This window comes from Rhipicephalus microplus, chromosome 6 (genome assembly GCF_043290135.1).
Source record: "Rhipicephalus microplus isolate Deutch F79 chromosome 6, USDA_Rmic, whole genome shotgun sequence".
Classification (NCBI taxonomy): Eukaryota; Metazoa; Arthropoda; class Arachnida; order Ixodida; family Ixodidae; genus Rhipicephalus; species Rhipicephalus microplus.
In genome coordinates, this window is record NC_134705.1 from 88,609,023 (window position 1) to 88,633,738 (window position 24,716).

General features: G+C 45.1%; 1 protein-coding gene across 2 annotated transcripts in view; it reads right to left on the reverse strand.

Moving 5' to 3' along the window:
• Positions 1 to 13,625, reverse strand: part of LOC119167494 (uncharacterized) — a 50,252-nt gene extending 36,627 nt beyond the window's left edge. Inside the window, exon 1 of one of the 2 annotated variants that reach the window (XM_037418979.2) lies at positions 13,278 to 13,625. Coding sequence is in view for 1 of the 2 variants with exons in the window: in XM_075866167.1 (XP_075722282.1) it covers positions 90 to 134 (45 nt within the window). In the remaining variant the exon portion in view is untranslated. Of the gene's footprint in view, positions 1 to 89; positions 388 to 13,277 lie in introns of those variants that run through there. The other variant, XM_075866167.1, reaches the window with a different exon arrangement.
• Between the last annotated feature and the right edge of the window lie 11,091 nt (positions 13,626 to 24,716).

The following is a 24,716-nucleotide window of genomic DNA, read 5'->3' on the forward strand; positions in this document are numbered from 1 at the left end:
GCATCCATGTGCGAAGAAAATGAGCAATGATGCCTGTAAACCACTGTTACTAACTAAACAAAGTGTTCGAAAAGCAATCGGGAACTCACGTGGTTATGCGAAGTCGCTGGTCGCGTTGTCACACCGTCTTTCATGGCTCCGTCGTTTAGCGTAACACCGTATAAAGTGGCACAATAGAGTTTGCGGGTATACACAACGTCACTGAACAACGCCCGGCTTGTCAGTGCGAACACGGAACCGCACAAACCCGCTTGTAGGCACGCTCGTACACACCGTGCATAGCGAGAGGCGTATATACCTCGCTGTCTGCGTCGCCGGTGACAGCCTTTTCGTAGCAGAGGGCTTCACTGCAAGACTCTGGGAGTCTTCTGCAAAGTGTTCCTTCGGTCGCCGTGTATCCGACTCCCCGGCGGTCTTCCGAGCCTCGCGTTTTCGTCTAACTGTATACCCTTAGGCTGCCTTTCCCAGACGCTCTTTGCTCCTTCGCTTCTCTTTCGCACGTGTTCCGTCCCCTCTTTCACGCAGGGTCGCATCTTTCCTTCTCTCTCAGCAGAGTTCGACGCTCGACATGAGACGTTGCGTGCAAGCCACCTTCGTCGCTCGTTAGTTTAGTTGTTTATCTCTCGCCTCTTTATGGTTCCTCCCCGGCTCTCTTCAGATTCGCAGCCTCATTTGAGGTTCTCTTTAAGGGACTTTAGAAGGCCACGGGCGTGTCACCTTCCGCCTTATCTCCTTCTCTTCTTTTGGCAGTGAACCGGGTCAACGGAAGAAACCGCGGAGCGGCTGCCGGATCTTTCTGATCGACACCGCGGCCGCTAGAAGAACGCCGCGTCGCTCTCAAGTAGAGCACGCGAGACGCCGCGAGAGACGACTTCGAGGCGCGCCCTCTGTCGCCGCCTGTCCTTTCCGCACCTTTTAACGCTTCCCCTTTTCTCAACACCCGCCGTGTGTTGGCCTTAAACAACGTCACAGCCTCGCTGGTGCTCGTGTACTAAGCTCTTTGTCTTATATATACATGAAGACCCGTTCGTTGCGTCACACCCCTTGCCGTGATTTCCTGGTTGCCGAAATGTGTTTCACAGGGTACAAGACAAGATAGCGTACAGGTACAAGAATGTGCCTGTACCACAGGGTACAGGTAAAAGAATGTGCAGCCGACCACGGCGGGCTACAGGGCGGAGCGTCTAGAATGATCTTGACGCGGCGCACTGTCCTTGAATTCGAAGACTCGACCTTCCGAAAAAGCCGCGTAACACTGATACCATTCGCAAGGTGTCGCCAACGTGCGAAGCTGTGATTGATTGCTTCGAAATTCTGTTGTCGTTGTCGCTGTTGTTTTTTTTACGAAATCGGATGAAGCCATAGCAAGATATGCCACCACATCCGCACAGCCAAGAATAAGATCTACTGACTGAGTAACATAGGAAAAAGATCAACACTGAAACAAAACCTCACTGAAAGACCGTATAAATAAAAAACAGTGCGAAAAATACATTCAAATTCAGTAGCATGCGTTCTCGACAAAAATTATCTTGGGAAATCTTTAATCTAGGTTTTGTCGCATTCAATATATCATGATGTGCTTCAGCACGCATGAATTGTGTGAGAACGCGACCATCTGCGGACAAGGTGGTGAAATAAACATTTTCCAAACGCTAACAAAAAAAAAACATTTTCCCGCACTCGAAGATCATGCCTTAGTTTTCGAGAGGTCAATGATAGGTTCCGTTGCATAATTGGAAACATCCAATCATTTAAGAACAGTAACACGATTACCATTTTTACTTAGTTTTGTTCCCGCAACATTTTGTGGAAAAGGAAGACAGACAGCTTCCTGATGGCTCTCTGTTTATGTCCTTTGCTCGAAGGCTTGAATGTATAATCAAGCCCGAGGGAGATATATTAGCTGAAACAAACTCGATCGCTATAATTCGGGTCTCAAGCCCGTCACTATAGATAATAAAGTGTGACGAATGAATAAAACGCGCATCTCGCTAAATAGCCGCGAGCGACTCTCTGTGGTCCCGTTTTCCTTCACTTCTGCGTGTCTAAACGCACAAAAACCTTCCTCCGATTCATCCATTCTCGACTGCTGATCTGCGAAATAAAGTCACATTCATTTGATCCGCGTAACGTTCCAGTTTTTGTTCGCCGGACAAAAACCGACTAGCCGCGTTTTCCTATGGGAGTGATACGTGCGCTAAGAATGACTGATGTCGCCAGGGGTCACCACTGCATGCACCGGTACTACGCTAACAGCGGCATTAAAAGGCGTATGCGGAAGAAGTGAGGAGCCAGGTCCGGTGTTTATTTATATAGACATAACGCAGCATGCCGTGTGCATGGTAAAGCGATACGGGTGAGGTTCTTATCACTGCCTTTGTACACCCTGCTGACCTTGTAAATAACGGAGAGTACTCGTTCTCATGGGGACCGGATAGTCTGCTTCGTCTGGCAGACGATTTGGCGGCTTCATTCGATAAGGGTAGGCTCCCCTGCGGCAGTGTATTAAGGGAGGCGATCTTGGGCGTTCCGTTGTGTCTATACGAATTCGAAGGGGCAGTCAAGTGCGACCGGTTTCGGCCTTTCCGATCGCCGTTTGCAGAGGTGCCACTTGACCCTCGGCTTGTGGTGTTTTGCGTCCGTGCGGGGAGCGTTCAAGTTCGAGGTGACGGAAACGAATGAAAGACGAACAGCGAGCGATTGTTGTTTTTGTGTCTGTGTGCGCGCTATAAAAGTGTGAGGGATGTTCCGCGACGCAGTTGTCGTTTACGAAAATGCATCACTGGCCACTCGGTCGGTTGTATACACCGCTTGCAGCTCGAACAAGGGCTGTCTCTGTTCCGCGCTGCGTATCTCGCAGCATTTTTTAAATGCGTAGGCAATTTTGGAACATTAGTCATTTGTATCGCTGGCATAGAACACGTCACTTTGCCCGGTTAAACTTAAAAGCGATCGCCCATTAAATCAATGTCCTGGTATCTCCTCAAGTCGGGTAGCCTGTCCACATGAAAACGGTACGCTGATTGTGTTTCTGGATACATTGTTTCTATCTAGCTTCATTATCAATTTGCTTTTTCTATCATGTCTAAAGAAGAAAAGGGGGGAATCTACGATTCGAACGTCATTCATTTAAAATTCACCTTTCATTAAACAAATTACACGAGTTGAGAAACGTTTTTCATTTCCAATTCCCATTCTTTTCGATTGTCCTTGCTAAGAGGTCTGTATCCGCGCGTGCCAGTTATGGAATTGAGCTGCGCCTAACTGCTTCCTAATACAGAAGCGGACATCGAATTCAATAAGCTGCCTTGTTCTTGTAGGAGTTTTTTGTCATTGACTGTCATTTCTTCGCAATTGAACCATCCAGCATCGCCCGCAACACAGTGATCTGTGTTTTGGAGGACCAAATAAAAGTTTATCCAATCCAATCCAATCCAGCATCAAAAGTTGTGTCCAAAACTTACTCCTACATACGAATAATTTTTGTGTAAAAACATCATCAAGACAGTCACACGAAGCGTATCTCATCGAACGCGTGACTTTTTGACTGCGCCTCGATTCGGCCGGGGTCGATGCATTCGCGCATCCATCCTCGCACCCCCGAAACTCTTTCAAGTCTGGATCGCGTGATAGCCGTATTACTCCCAGTGCCCCGGCGTTGAAAACGCCACGTGGTACGGCGCAACGGCACCGGTCTATCGAGTCAGCAGCTGCCGACAACGCAGAAGGCTTGGAGAAGAGTTCTCGACACTTCCGCGTGGAGAAGGCGATTGAAGACTCACCGTTGTGCAGATCCACGCGATGGGCGACTGTGTGTGTATACATAAGAAAGGGCCCATCGTGAACCTGTCAAGCCGAGCCTGGCGAGAGCGAAAGAGTTGGAGAGAGCAGGAAATGGCGTGGAGAGGGGGAAGGGTTTTTTAATAAACACCACGGAAATCAGCCTGGTGGCACGACTCGACGGCTATACTTCAACTTGTGGATCGGAGCTCGGCTGCTGATCCATAGGTCGCGGGATTGATACCGCGACAGTGGCAGCAAGATTTCGGTGAAGGCGAAGTGGAGGCCTTATGTTCTGTGCCATGTACATGGTTCCGCCTTCAAGGAAACCCCGGATGGTCGAAATTACGTGACGTCCTCAACTGTGGCGTTTCCCGTGGTCCTAGTCAGTTTGTGACGCTGAACTTTAACGATTAGCGTGAAGATTTGGGGCAAGTCTTTATATGAACGAACCATCAACCAGCTAACGTATACTAAGATGATGACACCAATGCCTCGGAGAAAAGATCGAAAGATAGTCTGGCTAGCGTGAAATACGCGGGCAACACTGGTTTATCTGGGAAACAAGATCGCCTGTTAGTACGAGAGATGACTACTTTTTTGGTTAATATTCTTTTTAAATGCCAGGGTTATTCCTTCTAGATTAAGTGACTCGAGGAGAAAGAAAGCCGCGGGAGGCGCGTGTGTGGTCTGTGCAGAAAGCAAGAAAACGAACGGCTGACTCCTTCGTCTATGTTGCCTTACGCTTGTGTAAGCTTCCTATTCTATTTTTCCCTAAACGTTCAAGGGCGTGCATAGTGGGACACCGGAAGGCTCATATGAAGGCAAATCGCGACTCTCTTCTTTTTCTTTTTGATGACTCTTACATAAAGAGCCCCGAGCAGTGCAAATGTTACGAAGCGACGAACGACGTTGTGCGTGTTGCGAGCGCTGGACTGTTTCTTTTTGCCTTCTGGTGCTTTGTAGCCCGAAATGTGCGTGAAAAAAGGTTGATGAGCGACGCTTGTGGGGCAAAAAAAAAAAAAAATAAGTGAGATAGAAAAGAGGGTAGGGAAGCCGCAGCGTAGGCGAACGGCCCCTAACAACTTTTTTCCGGGGCCTCTCTCAGCGAAGCTCGGGCTTTCCGGCACGACTCATTCGTCTGTTCTTTCCAATGCCATCTCTCTTCCTCCCTCTCTTTCTTATACGCACATTTACACGCTATTCCTCCTCCCCTAAGCCCCTCGTAACAGGAGAGGAGGGCGAACGGAGTCAGTGGAGCGGAATAAACGGGCTCTCTTCTTGGTCTTTTCGCGCGAGTTGTTTCTTTCATTTACTTCGTATTTTCGTGGCTGTTTCAAGTTCATGCGGCACGCTCCCGGTTGACTACCTCGCTTCCTTCCGTACGGCGTGTGCGTCGTTACGGTCGCTTCCCGTAACAGCGCAGCGGTCTGTATGGTCTTTCACCGTGGTTCTTTCGTGGCGACCCTGCAGGTACAACATGAACGAGTCGTGTCCATCTACAAGTGTATACGTTGTGCGTCGTGACAGGTGTTGACAGCGGCTCGCCTGTACCTTCGTGTTCGTTTCCTGCGAGAGCGTGTACGATCGTCTCCGTCTGCGGGCGTCAAAACACGGCGTGACGCGTCGTCGTTCGGGTCGGTGTACCGGACTCTATGCGGTTGCTCCTTCTGTAACTGGTTGCGCGGTGGTGGGCCACATAACGGGATGTGAATGAAGGGATGTTCAGCAACAGAAATGTCAACACTGTTCCCCTCTATCTGGGAGTGCCCGCTAATAAGTATGATCGTTTTCATAATGAACCACACCTAACGGAGAGGCCCCACTCCTGGTCATTCTGATGGAGTGACCTGGAATGCTGTCAGGGTATGCACTTCTATATGGTCATCGCTGACAGTTTATCCGTGTTTTTCATTACGACAGCCGGCTTTCGCAAGAGTTCTAGTTACTCAGGTGCGCTTAGATTATCAGAATTATGACAGCAACCGTTGGATGTTCTTTTCTTCACCGCTCTGATGACATCACTTGGAGTATAATGCAGCCTGCCAACACTTGCACTTGTCTCAAACTTAGTGAGTTAGGGCAGTTGGTTGGTGATCTCGAAGAGTGCAGCCGTGGAATTTCGAGTTGCGTATGTCTTTTTATCGTTATGTTAGCTGGTTTCAGCGACAGTCCCAGTCACTTAATTATTCTTAGATCATCATTGTCGTCGTCATCACCATCGTCAGCATCATCAGCATCAGAGAGATCGCTGTATCTGCTCAATACGACAACACATTACGTCTTGATCAATAAGGGAACACGTTACGTTCTCTTATTGGTCAAGAACAAAATAGCATTCCTAACACGTTGGTGACTGATGTCTCATACAAAAAAGAGGCTTTGTCAAATAAATTCAGTTTATACTTCTTAACTTCTGGTACATACTCGTATTCGGCCAAGCAGTTGAGATAAACAGCTTCCTCTTGTATGAATTCTCAATTTCTATCGCCATGTAGTTAATTGGAGATCTATCCTTTTCTTATGGGGCTAAACAAAAATACTGATTCCAGCAACAATGGAATCAAAGCTATTTCAATACCTTTTGTTGCAAATTTAACTTGTAGCACCTTTACAATATATTTGCAACAGAGCACGAGTTACAGGCATTTTCCCAGCTGCTATGAAAACTGTGAAGGTAACATCACAAAGGAGGCCCTACCAATGATTTCAGTAATTATCGGCTGATATCAGTGTTACGCTTATTCTCAAAAGTGTTAGAAAATGCAATGCAAACAAGGATATCCCGGTTTCTCGATGATCATGAATTACTTGTCAGTGAGCAATGCGGCTTTCAAGTAAAAAAATCTACAGAAATGGCTTTACTTGGCATAAAAGAACTAATCGCTAAAAATATAGACAACAAAGAGTTCACCCTGGGAATATTGTTACTTTCGAAAGGCATTCGACTCGGTTAAGCACGACATTCTGTTAAAAAAATTACCATATCATGGCATTCAAGGTGCTGCTCTAGAGTTAGTACGTAGCTATTTAACAGACAGGTTACAATATAGATGTGTTCACGACTTTATTTCACACTTAAAACCAGTAACATTATGTGTGCTTCAGCGTTCTATACTGGGACCTCTATTTTCTATTATTTATATGAATGATATTGTTCACATGCCAGTGGCTTCTTCTGCAGTTATGTATGCCGACGATGCAAGCTTGTTCTTCCCTGGCAGCTGTCTAAAAGATCTAGACAAGAAAGCGAATGAATGCCTGGTCTCACTCTCTTACTGGCTAGATTTGAACCAACTACAATTTACTGTTAGTAAAACTAAATTGATCTTATTCAAACGCGAGAACAAGTGGGAAGATTACAATAATTCTGACTGGTTTAAAAATAATGAAATCCAACGAGTCCCTTTGTTTAAATTATTAGGTGTACTTTTTAATGAGCATCTGAGTTGGACACCTCAAATAAATAAAGTACAAACATAGTTCCCTAGTTCCAAACTGGTTAAAGCACTAGCTATATCATTCTTTATTTCATTCTCACATTCAATACAGTCTTTTAATTTGGGGCACAACATTAAAAACCAATTTTGACAGGCTGTTAGTTCTATAAAAGCGGTCTGTACGCGATATAAAAAATCTCAAACCTAACCATACTCCTCCATTTTTCAGCAAGCTTCAGATACTTACTGTCTATCAATTATACAATGTTAAATCCAGCTTATATGTCATTAATGAAATAGAAAACATCATTGGCACTTATATGGAGCATTTCTACCCCACTGATATTCCCTATGATCTACTATTTGATCGTTTTCGATTGCCTTTATTCAGAAAAACATATGGTAATCAAACATTATCATATTAAATACCCTATTTACTCCACAAAAATAGCTATGTCCATGAAATTTCGGATGAACATAATACTGAACGTGTGAAGAAAAAACGTTAAGATGTACTTCCTTACTTGTAAGGAGCCACGACTTTATTAATTATTATGGATATTTCTTTTGTGTGTTTCGTACTTTCGTATATTTAATTAAAGCAGCTCATTTTCTTCCTTTTCAAATTTATTCCTTTATGGTACTTAGTAATTATGTCAGAAAATTATCACGGTTTCAGCTATTCATATACATTTTTTATGTTACTACTGTCAACTGGTGATGACTATAATGCGTTATTTTAAATTTTATGTTTAGACATCTATTATACTTTTTGCATTCGAATTTCGTGTCCTCTCATTCAAAAGAATTAAATTTGTGTCGTTGTTCTGCTTCACCTGAGCAACTGTATGGGTGGAAGGACCTTAGTCAGGCAGAGGTAATCTGCCTTCAGTCCCTTCCGAACGTAGGCAACCTTTGTTTTTGCCTGAATAAACAGTGCATGAATGAAGTGTTGCCTTGCGTGTCACTGGTTGTTAACTAGACCAACCTAAAGCGTGACGTTCTGCACTCGTGATGCAACTGACTGTCTGCGCCTACGGCAACCGGAGGACTCGTGCGACGCTCATCACTTCGAAAGCCTCGAACATTGACCCTTTGTTTAGTCTCTGAACGCATGGTTGACGTTTGTATACGCATGGCTGACGCGCATAACGTGCACCTGGACGTGATGAAGGGACATCACGGAAGTAACGTATCATTGTTTTGTTAACCACTATTAACCCGGAAAGCACGGTTATAGTTTAGGCTCGATTTTAACTATCCGTCGAAGTAGCCATGAATGAAAAATAAAAAACTGCCCACGAGCACCCCGTGCCATTGCGGTTTACAGTGGGTACGGCGCTCTGTTGCAGAATTCGAAAATCTTAGTCTCGATTCCTGTAGCGGCGGTCGCAGTTGAACGGGGGCGAAATGGTAGAAGCCCTCTAACTACTGCGGTATCAGTGCACGTCAAAGAAAATCAGGTTGTATAAATTGACCCGAACCTCCTTGTGCCATGCCTCACAGTATAGTATGACGTCTTTGGCATGCAATAACTTTGGCATGCAATAAATTTATAGAGGTTCAGCAAATATTTTTACTTTCAGCGGGGTTTTCTCGGCAGCTCCAAACAGTTCTCGTCTGCGCCTTTTTCCTTCTTTGTTTTTCTTTTTTTCTTTTTGCGGTATCGTCGAAGGGAGTAACATTCTACACCATGCGTTTGACACGGTCCATCTTGCGCAAGAAAATCTGGCACTACAACAACAGCAACGTTTAAACACTCGCGTTCTTACATTATAGCTTCCACTCTTGAACAACAAAAAAAAAACCTTTTATTATACGTATGAGATTGTAAATAAGATGGGCGGCGTCCGTGCTATTTCACGGTTCACTTGAGCTGAGCCTATCGCGTTTACACCTTCGATATATCTTATCTTTGCGGCCGTCGATTATTAAAAGGCGGGGAAGTCGGGGAAATCCCCCTTTTTCTACGAAACATCTCTCCGCCTTGATCATACCGCCCGTTATAAATAAAACGTGCGCTGGCTTTTACAAATCTATGGTGTTTTTGACACGAGTTGAACACTTTATACGCCAGGACTTCCCGTGCTTTTGTTTTTCAACAGGGTGTAATTACCGATTACACGCAGTCGTGAGGTAATTGTGGGAAAGAGGTTTGGCGCTGTGCCAGTTTCTATTGGTCTTGTTTTTTTTTTCCTTACGTATATCTTCACATATTCTCATTCGCATTCCTTTTTTTTTATTTAGTTCTAATTACCCTCATTTCTTGAACTAGATTTGGCTAGGCCCCTCTTCCTGCGGCTTATTCGAGACCACTGCTCATAGATACGTTAAATCGTTACGGATGACACAGGTTGTACTTCGCGTGAATAACGGTAAGAAAATATAGGCCGGGGATTCTCGGGAATGAGAAAATTAATGGAGGTGTTCCCACAGACGAATCAACTGTTAATCTAGGGCCTTTTTTTCTTTTTTTTTTAAGGGGGCGATGTTTTTCTCAGATATGTCGAGTCTTAAAGGACAGTTTGTTCGTTTGCGCGCATCACTAGTGCTATGTTCAACCGTAATGAATTCTTGTCCGTTGAGCTAGGCTGCGCGATGGCGATGACTTAAGTTATAATGACAAACGGATGTCTTCGTTTCATTCATGCCTTGGAGGCGCAAACACCCCATGTCGCCTACGACACTGCATATATTCAACTGACGAAAACAGCTACCGCAATCATGCAAATATCAAACTTCCGGCGCCGAAGCTCTCAAGTTACCTTGGTTGCGTGACTGCTGCTTATGAGAGGCCCCCAATACCGCAGAGTCTGTAGAGTTTCGGCCACTAATAAACATGATTACAAGTACGTTTCGACACGTTTAATCATAGGTAAGAAAAAAAAACGTGGGCCACCTATCATGCCAACACTTCACGGTTGTCTGCTGGTTACTAAGCTGGACTGCTGCCCTGTATGTCGCAGGATTGAATCCCGAGCACAGGCGCGATTGCATTTTCTAATGTAAGCACAAATGTTTTCGGTGCGTTTATCTTAATTTAGGTGCGCGTTAAGCAGCCCCACGTCGTCAAATTTTTAAAGCCCTCCACATACAGAGTCTATCATGATGCGGCTTCTGTTCTGTTCTTCTCTGTTTTTCTGTGTAGAGGGTGAGGTCCATATTGTCTCAGCTACTCTATATTAACAAGTTCTGCAGCGAAATTGAATAAATAAAAGAATAAGACAGAACTGTACCCAAAACAAACAAACAAACAAACAAAAACAGTATATATAGTACACCAAAACTAGTAGAAATATCATGCTTACGTACAGTTTACTTGCAGCAGTTCACACTATCGTAATATGTTCACACACACACACGCACACCTTTGTTTTCTACTGTCAGTATATGCCCTAACACGTCATTTATTACATGTGAACCCCTGGCTGTCTATCATAAATGCTTATTCAACCCGGTCTACAATAAGAAGTCTGTCAGGAAGATGTTCACCTTTTTCTGAAGATGCATCTTAGGCCATGGTCCGAGTAATTTCTTCAAAGTGTGCGGTTCTGTTCCATAGTTTTCTGAGCCGTTAAGCCCAAGAAATCTTGACAAACCTTATGAGCCAACCAAGCACGTTCACGCGGTCAATGTTATCAAAAGAAAAAAGAAGCCCCATTACACGTATAAGCATTTGCACACTTTCAGAACAAGTGCACGCCCTCGCAAAACATCAGATAAGCAGCTTCCGGAGTCCCCTGAGCGTGCTTTCCAATTGACGCGTCGTGTTTGACTTGGATTGAGGTGGAGCGGGTGTGACTAAAAGCTCGGCGTTGACGACTCATACCTTGCCGAGCTATTGCAGGCCGTGCTCCATTTGGGAATAGCGCCAAGTATTTATACTCACTCTCAACACTCCGCGTTACACCCGTAAGCTATACACTATAGTGTGTTCGCACAGCGGTATACGTGTATGACCGAGGGGCACGCTTGCGGAATCTTAATGGGTGCGGTGAAACGTAACCGCGGTGGCAGCCTCTTTGCGTGTTCGCGTACGCTGACCGCAATCGGAGAGAGAGTGGCTTGAGCTCGATGTTTCGCCTGAATGAAGCCGAGTCATACGCGTATACGTACACTCAGTGTGCTCACCGCGTTACGCATGGCGGGCTTGTTTATATGCGAAAGTGCCGACCATGGTGCACAGTGTGGTATAGTGCGAAACGCACTGCGAGGTTGTGCACTGTGTGCTAGATGAACGTTCTGCGTACGTAAGCGCGTGTGACGTTGTCGCAAGACGTGTGTGTGTGGACACCTTTCGGAACACGTCAGCGTTCTTTTTCGGTTAGTCATGCTTTTTTGCGCGCCAGGTGCGTATAGCCTGCTCTCCAAGCATCATTTGACGTCGGAGGTGGCAAAATTAACTCTTATAAACGTATGTTTCGTTACTAATTGCTGTTTATAATTACGTCAATGCAAATAAGTTACATTAGAGGTCACAGTATAGGCTGAAACTGTTGACAATGCATTAATATCACTTTGCAAATGCAAATAACTTACGTTTTTAACAAAATTTTGTTGTTCGTGTACCTTGTCCTCTACGGTAGAACAGTGGTTACGGGGCTCGGCCGATGACCCGAAGGTCGCGGGTTCGACCCCAGCTGGTGCGGTCGCATTTCGATGGAGCCAAAATGGTAGACGCCCGTGTACTGTGCTTTGTCATTGCACGTTGAAAAACACTAGACGCTGTAAATTTCAGCGTCCTCCTCTACGGTGTCTCTTATAATCATATTTCGTTTTAGGCACGTCTATGCCAAGTTGTTGTTATTATTATTACTATTATTATTATTATTATTGTGGTGGTGGTAACCTTGTACAGTTTCTATATAATAAAATATCTCATATAGTTGTTCAGCTTTCCACGCTTGAAGAAGAGCACCCAGATAAAGTTGTCTTTGCCATTTTCCTTTTCTTTCTTGGTCACATTTTTGACATAAGAAGAGTGAACATGCTAACCTTTAGACTATTGTAATGCGACAGGAGATCAGTAATATTTTTTGAAATGTTTCATTTGAAGCAATTGAACACATCATTAACAAACCAACTCGAAAAATTAATCCAGTCCATTGCTTATAAATGGAAAAATGAATTTCATTACTTCGAAGTTTGTTTTGTATACGTGTACATGCTCTCCGTTACGGCAGTGTAAGGGCTTCGTCTGACAATGGTCATTCAGTATATATGAATCCACGTGTCTCGATGAATGCGTTATAACGAATAAGCAGTACCTTGAGGTTAATGACCTAACCACTGATGGTTCGCACTCATCGAGGACATCCTAATTGACAGTTAAGCAGGTTGTTCAAGTACTTCTATCACGGTAGTTTTATCGGAGGCTGTTGTAGCCAATATTTATTGATCCGTTCGAATGTTAACTGTCGTCGCTTTAGTAAGGAATACTGCTTCTCTGTAGTATAAGTTATATTGTAACCTTCTTTTGGAGCATTTGCAGGGCTGTTTGAGTGCAACGTATAGCAACAAAGCAGTGAGGTTGTTTTCTTTTTTTTAATTGACGTTTGCAACATACGCTTCTAAGCTGGGAGGCTTGCACCGCAAATATTGTTACAGCCAATTCTTCACTAATGGCGCTCATTTAAATTCTGGTCCATCGCACTTGACACAATATAGAAGCGTTCTACCACAATATCATAATGAGTGCTGTATATAACTATGACGGCGTTCGTCATGTCCTCCCGCCCCCCCTCCCCCCTCCGCTCTCCCACTTTATTTTTATCATACGAGCTTGCTTCTTGAGGAGTCGTTCAATCTAGAGCGTAGCTCGAAGCCCTAAGTTCAGTTCGCGCATCGCTATAGCCGCATATACATGTGAGGTGAAATACCCAAACGCAACAAGGCACACAAGCTTAGATTTAGGTGTGCGTTATATAATCACACGTGGTCAAAATTCTCCCAGAGCCCCTCCCCTCTACAGCGTGCCTCATTGGCGTGGTTTCTGCGTGTCAACCCCGCTTAATAACGCTTCTACAGAAATGCAGATAGAACACCACGACTTACCTCGCTGAAACGGGAGACCCTAGTGGTGCGATAACGAAGCACACAGGGACAAGGCGTTCCGCACTTGAACACACCGGCGCCGATGCGAGGTATTGAGTTTGGCACCGTTGACGTCCACGCGACCGATCAGATTCCAAGGCAGATAGCGGGCAACCGTTATTTATCGACACAATAGCGAACGCGATATACCTTGCTGTTCGACTCGTTAAGCCTCCCTATTTAACTATATCTAACCCGAACGACACCTTCAACGGATCACCATCACACCAGCCGCGACTGTTCGAACCGTTTTTGAGCGCTGCTCGTCTGCATTTTGCCGGTGGCTGCCGTAGCGCTTTTATGCCGCCGGGTCTCTCCTGCGTCCGCAGAAGCGATGCCTCACCCTTCCGCCTCGCACACCCTCACCCATCTCCCCCTTCTTTCATCGCGGGAATCGAGCTGCGAAAGAGGGAGGAGGATGAACGAGAGAGAGAAAAGGGAGGGTGACCGGACGGTCATTCGAAGCTAGCGTGGGGCACACCAACATTCGGTGGTACCTCAAGCAGCTGTACAGAAGAGGCGCTCCGCTATGTAGAAAGGGAAGGTGACGATGAAGAAGGGAAAGGGAAACGTGTGTCTGTGCGTCTCGATCGGGGAGGACCACCTCGCACACGTCAACATCCTTCCTGTACCTCGGCGAGAAAGAAGGGTCCTTACATAACAGCGATTTCGCTTTCGGGTCCAACTCGCCGAACAGCGTGGTACGTGTTTTTTTTTTTGTTTTTTTTTTGTTTCTTGGGGTGTTGTTCATTTGTCTTGCTCTAGAGGCTTTCTCAGGCTGTATGCAGCGGGTGCAAACTCACTCATAGCTGTACTTCGATGTTTGTAAGGTGTTTTTTTTTCGTATTTCCTGGCTCGTGGCTTGTTTTTTTTTTTTTTTTCGCCGCAAAATTCACGGGTTGTGCGGATTCCTGCTGCTTACTTCGAAGCTGTTACGGTTCGCTGCTTCTTTTTTTTTCTTTGCTTATTTTTCTCCCACACATTTAAACTTCGTGTTTGCGGGACTTTTTTTTTTTCTCCAAGAACGGTCGTTTTCTTCTGGTTTCCTCCGTACACCGTATAATGTTTCTCAAATTTTGATTGAAAGAAAAGCAAAACTTCCTTTGGAAAGCCCGATCTTTGAAGATACATCAGCCCAGGAGCGTGCTGTTTGATTTTTTTTTTTTTTACGGAGTAAGACACATTTTCTGGGAGATCATCGTAAGTTAAAGTACTTTCGTAGGCCCAATATGAATTGATTAGACCCCGACCACTTACGTTCTACCAAAGTGTGGTTTTATCTCGTTTGCACTGGTGGGACTTCCGCGCCACACTCATGATTCTCAGACGAAATTGTGGCTTTTCCCGCCGAAAAAGCTCGACGTTTGTGACGGGAAATTCAGTCTTAACCCTTTTCGCTTCAAAAGAACTCTTACTTGGGCACAAGCAACACGTGCCTCTATTCTAGTTTCTTTATTTTTTTTCATTTGCATATGGTTGGCAGAGCTGTAAGGTAAACGAAGCAACATAGTTGCTGTTAAGCACGTAACAGCTGGTTAATAATTTGGCACCGTATTACCAGTGAGCTGGTGATAGTCAAGCACGCGTTATATTAGATAAGAGGAACGTGTAAAGTTACTTCGCTGCTTAATAGGTTGAACATTGAGTAATAGCACTGTGATATAATCGGAAATGTTGAGGTTTCCGTACTATTTTTCTATTACACCTTTATCTCCAGCCCAGGTATAGCATTATATTACTCTTAACTCCCCAGCCGAAGTAGAGATGTGAAATTAATTATAGAGCAAATGCTTCAACTTCTTTACGCGATTTTATAGCTGAGCTTTATATTCTGTGAATAATGAACGAATACTGCACAATCTAGTACGAACATGACAAGACTTCCAATTTCAACTCTCCTGTGTTTTATTGCAGGCCTGCTTTCAAAAACGTGTCATGACCAGCTATGACGACTGGTTACATGATATCAGATCTCTCAAGACGCTGCTTTAATGTATGCAAAGAACAGACCTTATACAGCATTCATCTAATATACATATGTATGCTCGTATACACCGAATGTATAGTAGTGAACATAGAAAGAATTATGCCTTAAAGGGCAAGCGCTGTCGCAATACAAATGTTATACAATCGATTCTAACCATAATTATTGCAACAATGGTTTGTTAGGCAACTAACTCGCCCCTTTGTAAGGAGAAGATACCGTTCTTGAAATGTTGTCTCGAGCGCTGTTCCGTGCTCGACTTTTTGATCACTTGATGCTTTTCTCTTCCCCATAAACTTCGTTTCTTGCATTCGTGATCTATTCAGAAATATATTCGCAGAATCAGTGTTGCCGAACACATGGGATAACACAGGTAAATGCCAGAGGTGGGAGAAATGGTTTTACACGTCTTTACTATAACACAGCCAGGTTCAAGAATACACTAGTTCAATAAAAACGATAGAGTGGATTATTTGCGAATAAATACGGTATACGTGCTCACATGTATGTACTTTAATAAAATATTTCACAGGTATATATATTTCTATGAAGATTAGAAACCTTATATATATATATATATATATATATAGGGGAAAGAAGTGTACACCTAAGGGCTCGTTTTTCCGTGTTTTGACACAGTATTAATGAGATCTAACAGACAGTAAAGCCAAGAAATGTACAGGGTAAGTTATTAGAACCAATGGAATGTAAATAAGAAGAAAGAAAGAAAGAAAAGTGGATGAAAAAATAACCAGCCTTGTATATATATATATATATATATATATATATATATATATATATATATATATATATATATATATATATATATATATATATATATATATATATATATATATAGTCCAGTCGATCCTCCGTGAGCGGTCACAACGTTGTTTATTTCGACGTTTCGGCCTAGGGTCTGGCTTTCATCAGGATTAAAGATACAGTCTGTTGGTGCTCAGCTTTATACAATCAAGGAAAGAGGAAAAAAAAGACAAAAAAGAAAAAACGAAAAAATATAAAAAGAAGAAAAGAAGAAAAAGGAAAGAAAAGAAGAAAAAAGAGAAGAGAAAAATTATATATATATATATATATATATATATATATATATATATATATCACTTTTTTCACTATTCTCATTTGTGCGAACATTCGCCTCTATGATCGCAAACTTGGCCGTGGCCGAATATTCGGGAAAATTCGAATATTGAATTTTCAAGTGATATAATCTTTGATGAAGGATTGAATTCCTTTGAGGTTCGCAATATTGAAAATTCGATACATATAGCGCTAATACATTGCGGTTGTGACTCTGCAGCGTTCACCTGCATTTGTAAATTTGTGCACGAGTGCTCAGTTGAAAAATCTGATGCGTGCATCGGACGCAGACAGCAAATTTTTGCATTGCTAACGTTTCTAGTCCATCCAGCACGCTTCTCCATCGCGGTGTTTAACTTTCCTAGACGCTGTGTTTGGGCGCATGTGTCACAGCCGCGGCCTCATCTGCGTGAGGCTATGTCCACTGGCGTACCGCTGCAGCGGGCTGGGTGTGCACACTCTGAATCCAGTGTAGTTAATATTGTTGACCTGAGCGACTTTGACGCGTCAGAGCGCAACAACTGACGAAGAGCGAATGATTCAACTGAACAATTAACGGAAAGCAGGAGCAGTTTAAGAACTGGGTAAAACTTTTTGGTAATAGGGCCCAATATTATTGTCGACAACGACGTATTTTCTTCTTGTAGGCCCATGTACTCAGATTTGGGTGCACGTTAAAGAGCCCCAGGTGGTCGAAATTTCCGGAGCCCTCCACTACGACGTCTCTCATAATCGCATGGTGCTTTTGGGACGTTAAACCCCACGTATCAATCAACGTATGTTCTTCCGATATTGTTTTGGCACAAGCTTTATATATTGCGCTAAAGAAAAGTTTGTCTTGCTCAGCTCACGCAAGCGAGCATAGTGTTAAGACATTGGAGATGAACTAGCCGGAACTACGTCATCTTCGGTGTCGTTGATGGAGGCGCGCTGAACTCGGATGAAAGGGCCCCGCCGTTCACTGATCTTAACTCATGGCTAGAGAGCTGTTTCTATGCCCGATGCTCATGTAAGTATAAAGAAACCAAACGTTGTGCAGATGTATTAGAATAATGACGAACAGTCAAGCCCAATTGGAACAAGATTCTCCTATATCTTCAGACGTGGCCTGACAAACTGCGGTCAAAGAACGTACAAATATGTACAGAACTTCCTTACTAAAAGAACCGCTGTTATCAGATTAGGAGAAGACGAATCCAATGTCTTCCACCCACCGAGCAAAGGCACACCACAAGGCGCTGCGATATCGCCTACGCTTTTCAACATAGCCATGATTGGTCTAGCCAAAAAACTCGAAGGTATTCCCGACATCCGACTCCTTCTATGCGGATGACATCACTATATGGACAACCAAGGGTAGCTTGGCAGAAAAAGAAGAGCGGCTTCAACTAGCAGCTAAAACCATCGAAGGAGGAAGCAACAAAAAGGGAGAAGGCAGGGAGGTTAACCAGAAAGACGTCCGGTTGGCTACCCAACACTGGGGGATTAAGGAAGGGGACAAGAAAGACGAGAAAGAGGGAAGAAAGGGAAAAAATGGGGTGGGGGAGAGACTGACAGTAATTTCACTGCAGCGTGTAGAACTCTACCGCATGTCAGAGGCGTTCACACAAGCCTGTCTTACTCAGGAAACACAGCAGGGCTTTCACTGCCTTTTGGGCTGTCGAGGCATGTGTACGTTGCTGTAATAGCACCTGCACAGAAAAAGGCCGATCATCCAGTCACCGCATGGCGTTGGCAAGTACTTGTCTATCTCAGGCAAATCGAGGACAATGACACAGCAGGTGTTCGATATTTTCGTCGGTGCCGCAAACATCGCACGCCGCACTGTCAGTAATTCCGATTAACGTGGTATAAGCTTTCGTGAAAGCAACTCCCAGCCAAAGGCGATAGAGAAGCGAAGCTTCACGTCGATGTAGGCCGGGTGGAGGCCGGAGTTGTAGTGAAGGGTCGAGCTCGTGCAGTCGTGTACGTAGTATGCTTGGTGTGTTCCACTCAGTCAGTGTGAGACTGCGGGCCAGTTGACGAATCTGCCTCGCCGCATCCGCTCTTGAAAGCGGTATCGGAACGCTGTTCGCTTCTTTATGTGACGTGCGAGCAGCATGATCTGCAAAATCATTGCCGCCTATACCACTATGCCCAGGTAACCACTGAAAGACGATGTCATGGCCTTTTTGTATTAAAGGGTGGTGAAGTTTCACGGTTTGGTAGGTCAACTGGTCGTGGCATCCGCGTCAGAGAACTGATATCAGGCACTGTAACGCTGCTTTTGAGTCAGAAAACACAGCCCATATACCTGGTCTTTCTTCTGATTTGATGTGTTCCAGTGCATTGCGCAGAGCCTCGAGTTCTGCCGTCGTTGAAGTTGTCACATGTGAAGTGTTAAAACGCCGAGTTACCCCTTGTGATGGTATAACCAGTGCTCCACCTGAACTAGACAGATTACACAAAATAAAGGGTAGTTCAGTGCTCAGCAGACAAATCAGAACTCATTCGGTTCTCCAAGAGTAAAAAAGAAAGGACAGACCCGAGCCTCCGCCTTCAGGTCAAGCTAGACGGCAATATTATTCCAGAGAAAGCAACCGTACGAATCTTGGGAATGTGGTTACAGTCCAATTAGCGATGTCTCCACACACTCAATATGCTTAAACGAACAGCTCAACAAATTGTTGGTATGATAGTTATAATAACGAACAATCGTGCTGGACTGAAAGAACAAGACGTGCTTCGTTTGGTAAAGAGCTTAGTCATCAGCAGACTAACATACTCGCTACCCTACCACAACATGAATAGAGAGGAGAAAGAAAAAGCAGACAAAATAATAAGGATGGCGTGTAAAGCGGCTCTGCGACTACCACAAAGCACTTCAACTGCGAAGCTATTAGCGCTCGGACTTCACAATAGATTTGATGAGTTGGCTGAGGCACAAGTAACCACCCAGAATAACCGCCTGCTATACAGACGCCAACCGGCAGAAAACTTCTTCAGAGGATCGGCCTCGGTGGACAAGTACAGGCACATGAAAGAGCTAAGGAATTGTCGTGCTCGGTCAGAGCCTGGTACAAAATATGCACCCTACCGAAGAACATGGGCCCAGTCTTACATGCTGGAAGACGTAAAGCAAGAGCCGCTTAAATAAAAAGAAAATACTTGAATACGGCGAGATTTACTAACGCTGCACCATATCAGGCAAATGCAAAGAACATGATGGCCGTGGTCACAGACCAAAAAGGAAACGTCACAAGTTGTGCCTCCATAGCCCAAGCCTCTATCACAGAAGTGGAGGTGATAGCGATCGCGCTGGCAATCAAGGAGGGCAGGGAGCGAAAAGCCCCAATGACAATAATCACAGATTCGAAGGCTGCATGTAGAAATTACGAAAAAGGTAGAATATGTATGAAGGCCTTCCAAATTCTAACCAAAGCTCGTAAGGACTTCCCAATCGAATACACCCAAACCACTATATGGGCGCCAGGGCACGAGGGCGTCACCAGGAACCAGTTTGCGGATGAGGCGGCTCGAGGCTTCACAAATTACTGAGCTTCCTTGCACACTGCAATAGAGAATCCAACGCCCCTAGACCTTAACTTTGGTACAATTCTTCAGTATTACAGGGACAATAAAGAAAGTGTATCCAGCACCGCATAAGAAACTCACAGCAATGGAATCGGTGGCATTACGCAGAATCCAAACAAACACATACACGAACTTACACAGGCTGCATGTATTCTATCCCACAGCATACAACGATATATGTCCGTGGTGTGGGGCCACACCAACTCTGTTTCACATCCCGTGGGAGTGTACGCATCACAATGAAGAATACCACAACATGAACAACACAAAGGAACAATGGAAGGCGCTGCTGTCCAGCTCGGCCATTGTTGATCAGCGCTGGCTGGTCCAGCGGGTTGAGATGATGGCTAGGGCCAGCGGAGCCCTGGAATAGGGGCCCGGTTATTCAGAATGCTCCGCGTTATGCGCAAATAAAGTTTTCTCTCTCTCTCTCTCTCTCTTCAGACGTGGCCTCCACGACTATAGCTCCGGCTGTCCGCGTTGCCGGAGCTAATCGTGGATGACACGCTTTAACTGTTCTTCTATTGAAGGGGGCGTGGCACAGTGAGGATCACTTAACCGTAATTGCTCAGCATTTCAAGCCCGGCATCTGCATCTGCTGTTTAATGCAAGAAGTGCGCTACCACGCGATATACAGCGCCACCTGCAAGTGTGAAAAAATTGACAGATCCCACCTACAGTGGGAATCGATGATATGCGAAGCACGAATGAGAAAGGTTTATATGTCACTTTAAAGTCAGCAGAACGTTACGAGGTGGAGGTAAATGATGCCGTACATGACTTACGTGTCATGATTATCATGTTTGGATGTGTCATTCACCTTCGTCATCTATTGACGTCACATGATACCAAATTTAGTATATGTTGAGCTAGCGAAACGGCTACGAGCACGCTATGAGCGTGGTATGTTGCCATCTTCTTACATGACACACGTGCCAGGAATGTCATGTTTGCACCAGGCATATACTTTTGTCATCCATTGACGTCACATAACACCAAAGCTGGTATATGTGGAGCTAGCAAAACGGCCACGAGTGCATCATAAAGAGCCCAATATAATGTATTGACGCGCGCGCACACTGGGCACAGTGACGCTACGTTAGCAAAACGCGAGCATTCTATTGTCTGACTCCAGGCGCTACCGGCACGACCAGCCTCAGTCAGCGCAGCCCGACGGCAACCAGCGCGAAATGCGACATGCTGCGTTTCGCGCCGATGCATTACCCAGACAACACCATGTCTCCCTCTTTTCGTGACGGAGGGATGCCGGACGAGCTGAAACGTGCATGCATCAAAGCAACACAGCGCGGCGCGCACCTGCGAGTATATATATGGCAGGAGCGGCGCCTGGCGTGGCAACGTCGGCGAACATGCGCACCACGTCCCTTCGAAATGTGTTGGCGCCTTGACTGTTGCATGTAGTCGTCTTCTCACATGACACGCATCTCATGATTACCACGTCAGATACCATATCATGTCCATTGGCGTCACGTATTACCAAATACCACCGCCAGAGCTACAGAATCTTGACATCTAAATCATGACAATTATGATATACATATGATTATTTTCTTGTTATGACTAGTCAAACATGTTGCTCATACAGTCATGTTATGCCATACCAAGTTTGGTATTGATACCATTATTGAAACGGCCAAGAGAACTAAAAGCCATAATCGGTTAGATAGATAGATAGATAGATAGATAGATAGATAGATAGATAGATAGATAAATAGATAGATAGATAGATAGATAGATAGATAGATAGATAGATAGATAGATAGATAGATAGATAGATAGATAGATAGATAGATAGATAGATAGATAGATAGATAGATAGATAGATAGATAGATAGATAGATAGATAGATAGATACGCTCAAAGTCGCCGAAGTTCGCAAAGAAATGCTTCGCATTTACAAAGCCTCCACGAAGTGATGTCGTTATTAAATTGCGGATAAGCTTACGCAAGTCCTGATCAAACAGCGATGATCCTTGAATATTAAACACACTTCGTCATGCACTGGTATATATGATAGCAACGTTGAACTTCGCACATCCGCGGTCGATGCACTTGGTGGGATATGCGCGAATTACAAACAAAAGGAACGAGAAATGCGGCTCATAACGCAACGACTCACAAACATACCGTTCAGCGCCCGTGTTTTGTTCTACAAGAGCAGTCGATAACCTTCCACACAGCGGAGGGTGAGTCAGGGAGGGGTGGCTTCTTTTCTGGTTCGCACCGCCCTGTCCCGTCGTTGTGTGTTACGTGGGAGGATCTCGAAAATTATTTTTCTTCTTTTTTTTTTGAAACAAGAACGTCGCTGTTTTCATTCCTGTCTTCGCTTCGAAATTCCTTGTCACTGTTCTTCATCTCGCCCCCCCCCCCCCCCCCTGTGTATTGGCTTTCCCGCAACGTCGTGTCTTTCACCTGCAGACGCAGCGCGCGCGTATTCCCAAAAGAATGCACGGCGAGGTTCGAGGCATCCCACGGAGAACAGCTGACTGTCGAACGAATATATGCAGACAAGAATCGGCTGCTTTTTGCGGTAGTCATCGCTCACATGAAGCTTGTCTTTTCTTAGCGGTGACTATTAGAAAAATTGTGGGGCCGTGCTGGGTGTGGAGGGGCAACGGGACAAGTGCGCAGCTTGTGCGAATTGACGGAGGATTTAGTGGCACGTTGCGTAATCATGAGCGAGAGATGCCAGCCCTATTTGTTGCCTATATACGTTTGAATTTTGTTGTTCATTTGCGTGAAAATGTTTTTGACATAACAAAAAGTAACAAAGTCCAAAAAAAGGGACGTTGACTAAGGAGATCATCTTACGCCACGTCATCGACCCCGTTCACCTCACCTGCGCCCTCCATAGACAGCTGATCGACCAAAATTGCTTTGTTTTGATTGCTTTATTCAAAGACATAAGAGATGACTTGGAGTTGTTCTGATGTGGTTGGTTCTGCATAGCGTTCAAGATGGAAGGTAATTGTACTGTCTGTTATTTTCTGAAAAGTATGCACTTCAACGAGTGGATGGGCTGGAGGTCCTCCGAAAGTGGCATTATGCGTGACTAGTAGGTTCCTCTTGCACAACTAACCGGTTAAGGAAGGAGACGAAAGCGACACATTCGACTGCGCACCGCAAAACAGCTCGTAACAACCGTCCACGCGAGTGACCACTTAAAGCAGATTAGTATACGTTGCGCGCGTTACGAGATGACGGTGTTGATCCTGAGAGATGCTCTGCGTCGTGCATGCTTCGAAACGCAGACGATAAATGCCATGTACGTGACAACAATGACGATTAGTGCACAAAATCAAATGGAAGAAAAACTCTCCTGCGAAAGAATCGTTAAGGAATGATCGAGGGGGACACAAAGACGTGAAGACAGAGGATACAGTTTTTTATTCATGTATTGATTAAACATCGTTTTCAGGTATTGATTAGCCATCGTCTTCGGGATGGTCTCATGTCGGTGAAAGCAGCGTGTTTCTCGCCACTTACGTCTTTCATTTTATTGTTTTTAGTTGGAAACCTTTGTCACGCACCTATTGCGGAGCAGATTATAGCCCGATATTTATCTCTTATAGACAGCAATGGTGAGTGCCCCGCCGCGGTGGTCTAGTGGCTAAGGTACTCGGCTGCTGACCCGCAGGGCGCGGGTTCGAATCCCGGCGGCGGCGGCTGCATTTCCGATGGAGGCGGAAATGTTGTAGGCCCGTGTGCTCAGATTTGGGTGCACGTTAAAGAACCCCAGGTGGTCTAAATTTCCGGAGCCCTCCTCTACGGCGTCTCTCATAATCATATAGTGGTTTTGGGACGTTAAACCCCCACATATCAATCAATCAATCAATCAAATCAATCAGCAATGGTGAGTGACCACATCAGTGTCATTTAAAAGGGTAATAGCAGTGAGCCATCCCTTCGTAATGAGTCGTGTTCATTGTAAAGACCACGTTGCATTCTAACACCATGGTATAGACCTCTTTATGGGAGAAGCCTCTGAAGGCGTGGGATAAGCGTCCCTTCGTAATCGTATGTAGCTACCTCTTGTTAGTTCTTGAACCAGCCGTAGAGGGCGGTACTAGTACATATTACGAAATGCATATACACTGAAAAATGCAAATGGTGCAATACTATAGAGAACGTTACCTGTATGATAAATAATAAAAATCGCAGCATATCCGTGGAGCGAATGATGATGAGTGGGGCGAAGCGTCCGTCAGTCCGTTCGTTCATGCTTCCCTCCATCCGTGCGTCTGTGCATCCGTCCATCCGTCCGTCCGTCCATTTGTGCAACTATCCGCGTGGCCGTCCATCCATCCGTCCTTTAATTCGTCCATCCGTGCGTTCATCTGTGTGTCCGTCCCTGCGTTCGTCCATGCGTCCGTCCATTCGAACATCTATCCATGCGTCCATCTGTCCTTTCGTGAGTTCATGCGTCCGTCCATCCGTCCATCTGTCCTCTCGTTCGTCCATCTGTGCGTCCGACCCTGCGTTCGTCCATTTGTCTATTTATCCGTCCGTCTGTGCATCCATCCGGGCATCCGCCCATGCGTCCGTCCGTCCATCGGTCCGTCCGGCCGTCCCTCCACTTCGCCCCACTCGTCATCATTCACCTCCTGGATATGCTGTGATTTTTTTTTTTTTACGGAGTGGAGGATTTCCTCGATTCTGGGCTGTTGCACGGGGGTACAAAAGCCGACGTCACAGCCTCGGCAGTGAATTTTTCGAGGGTCACG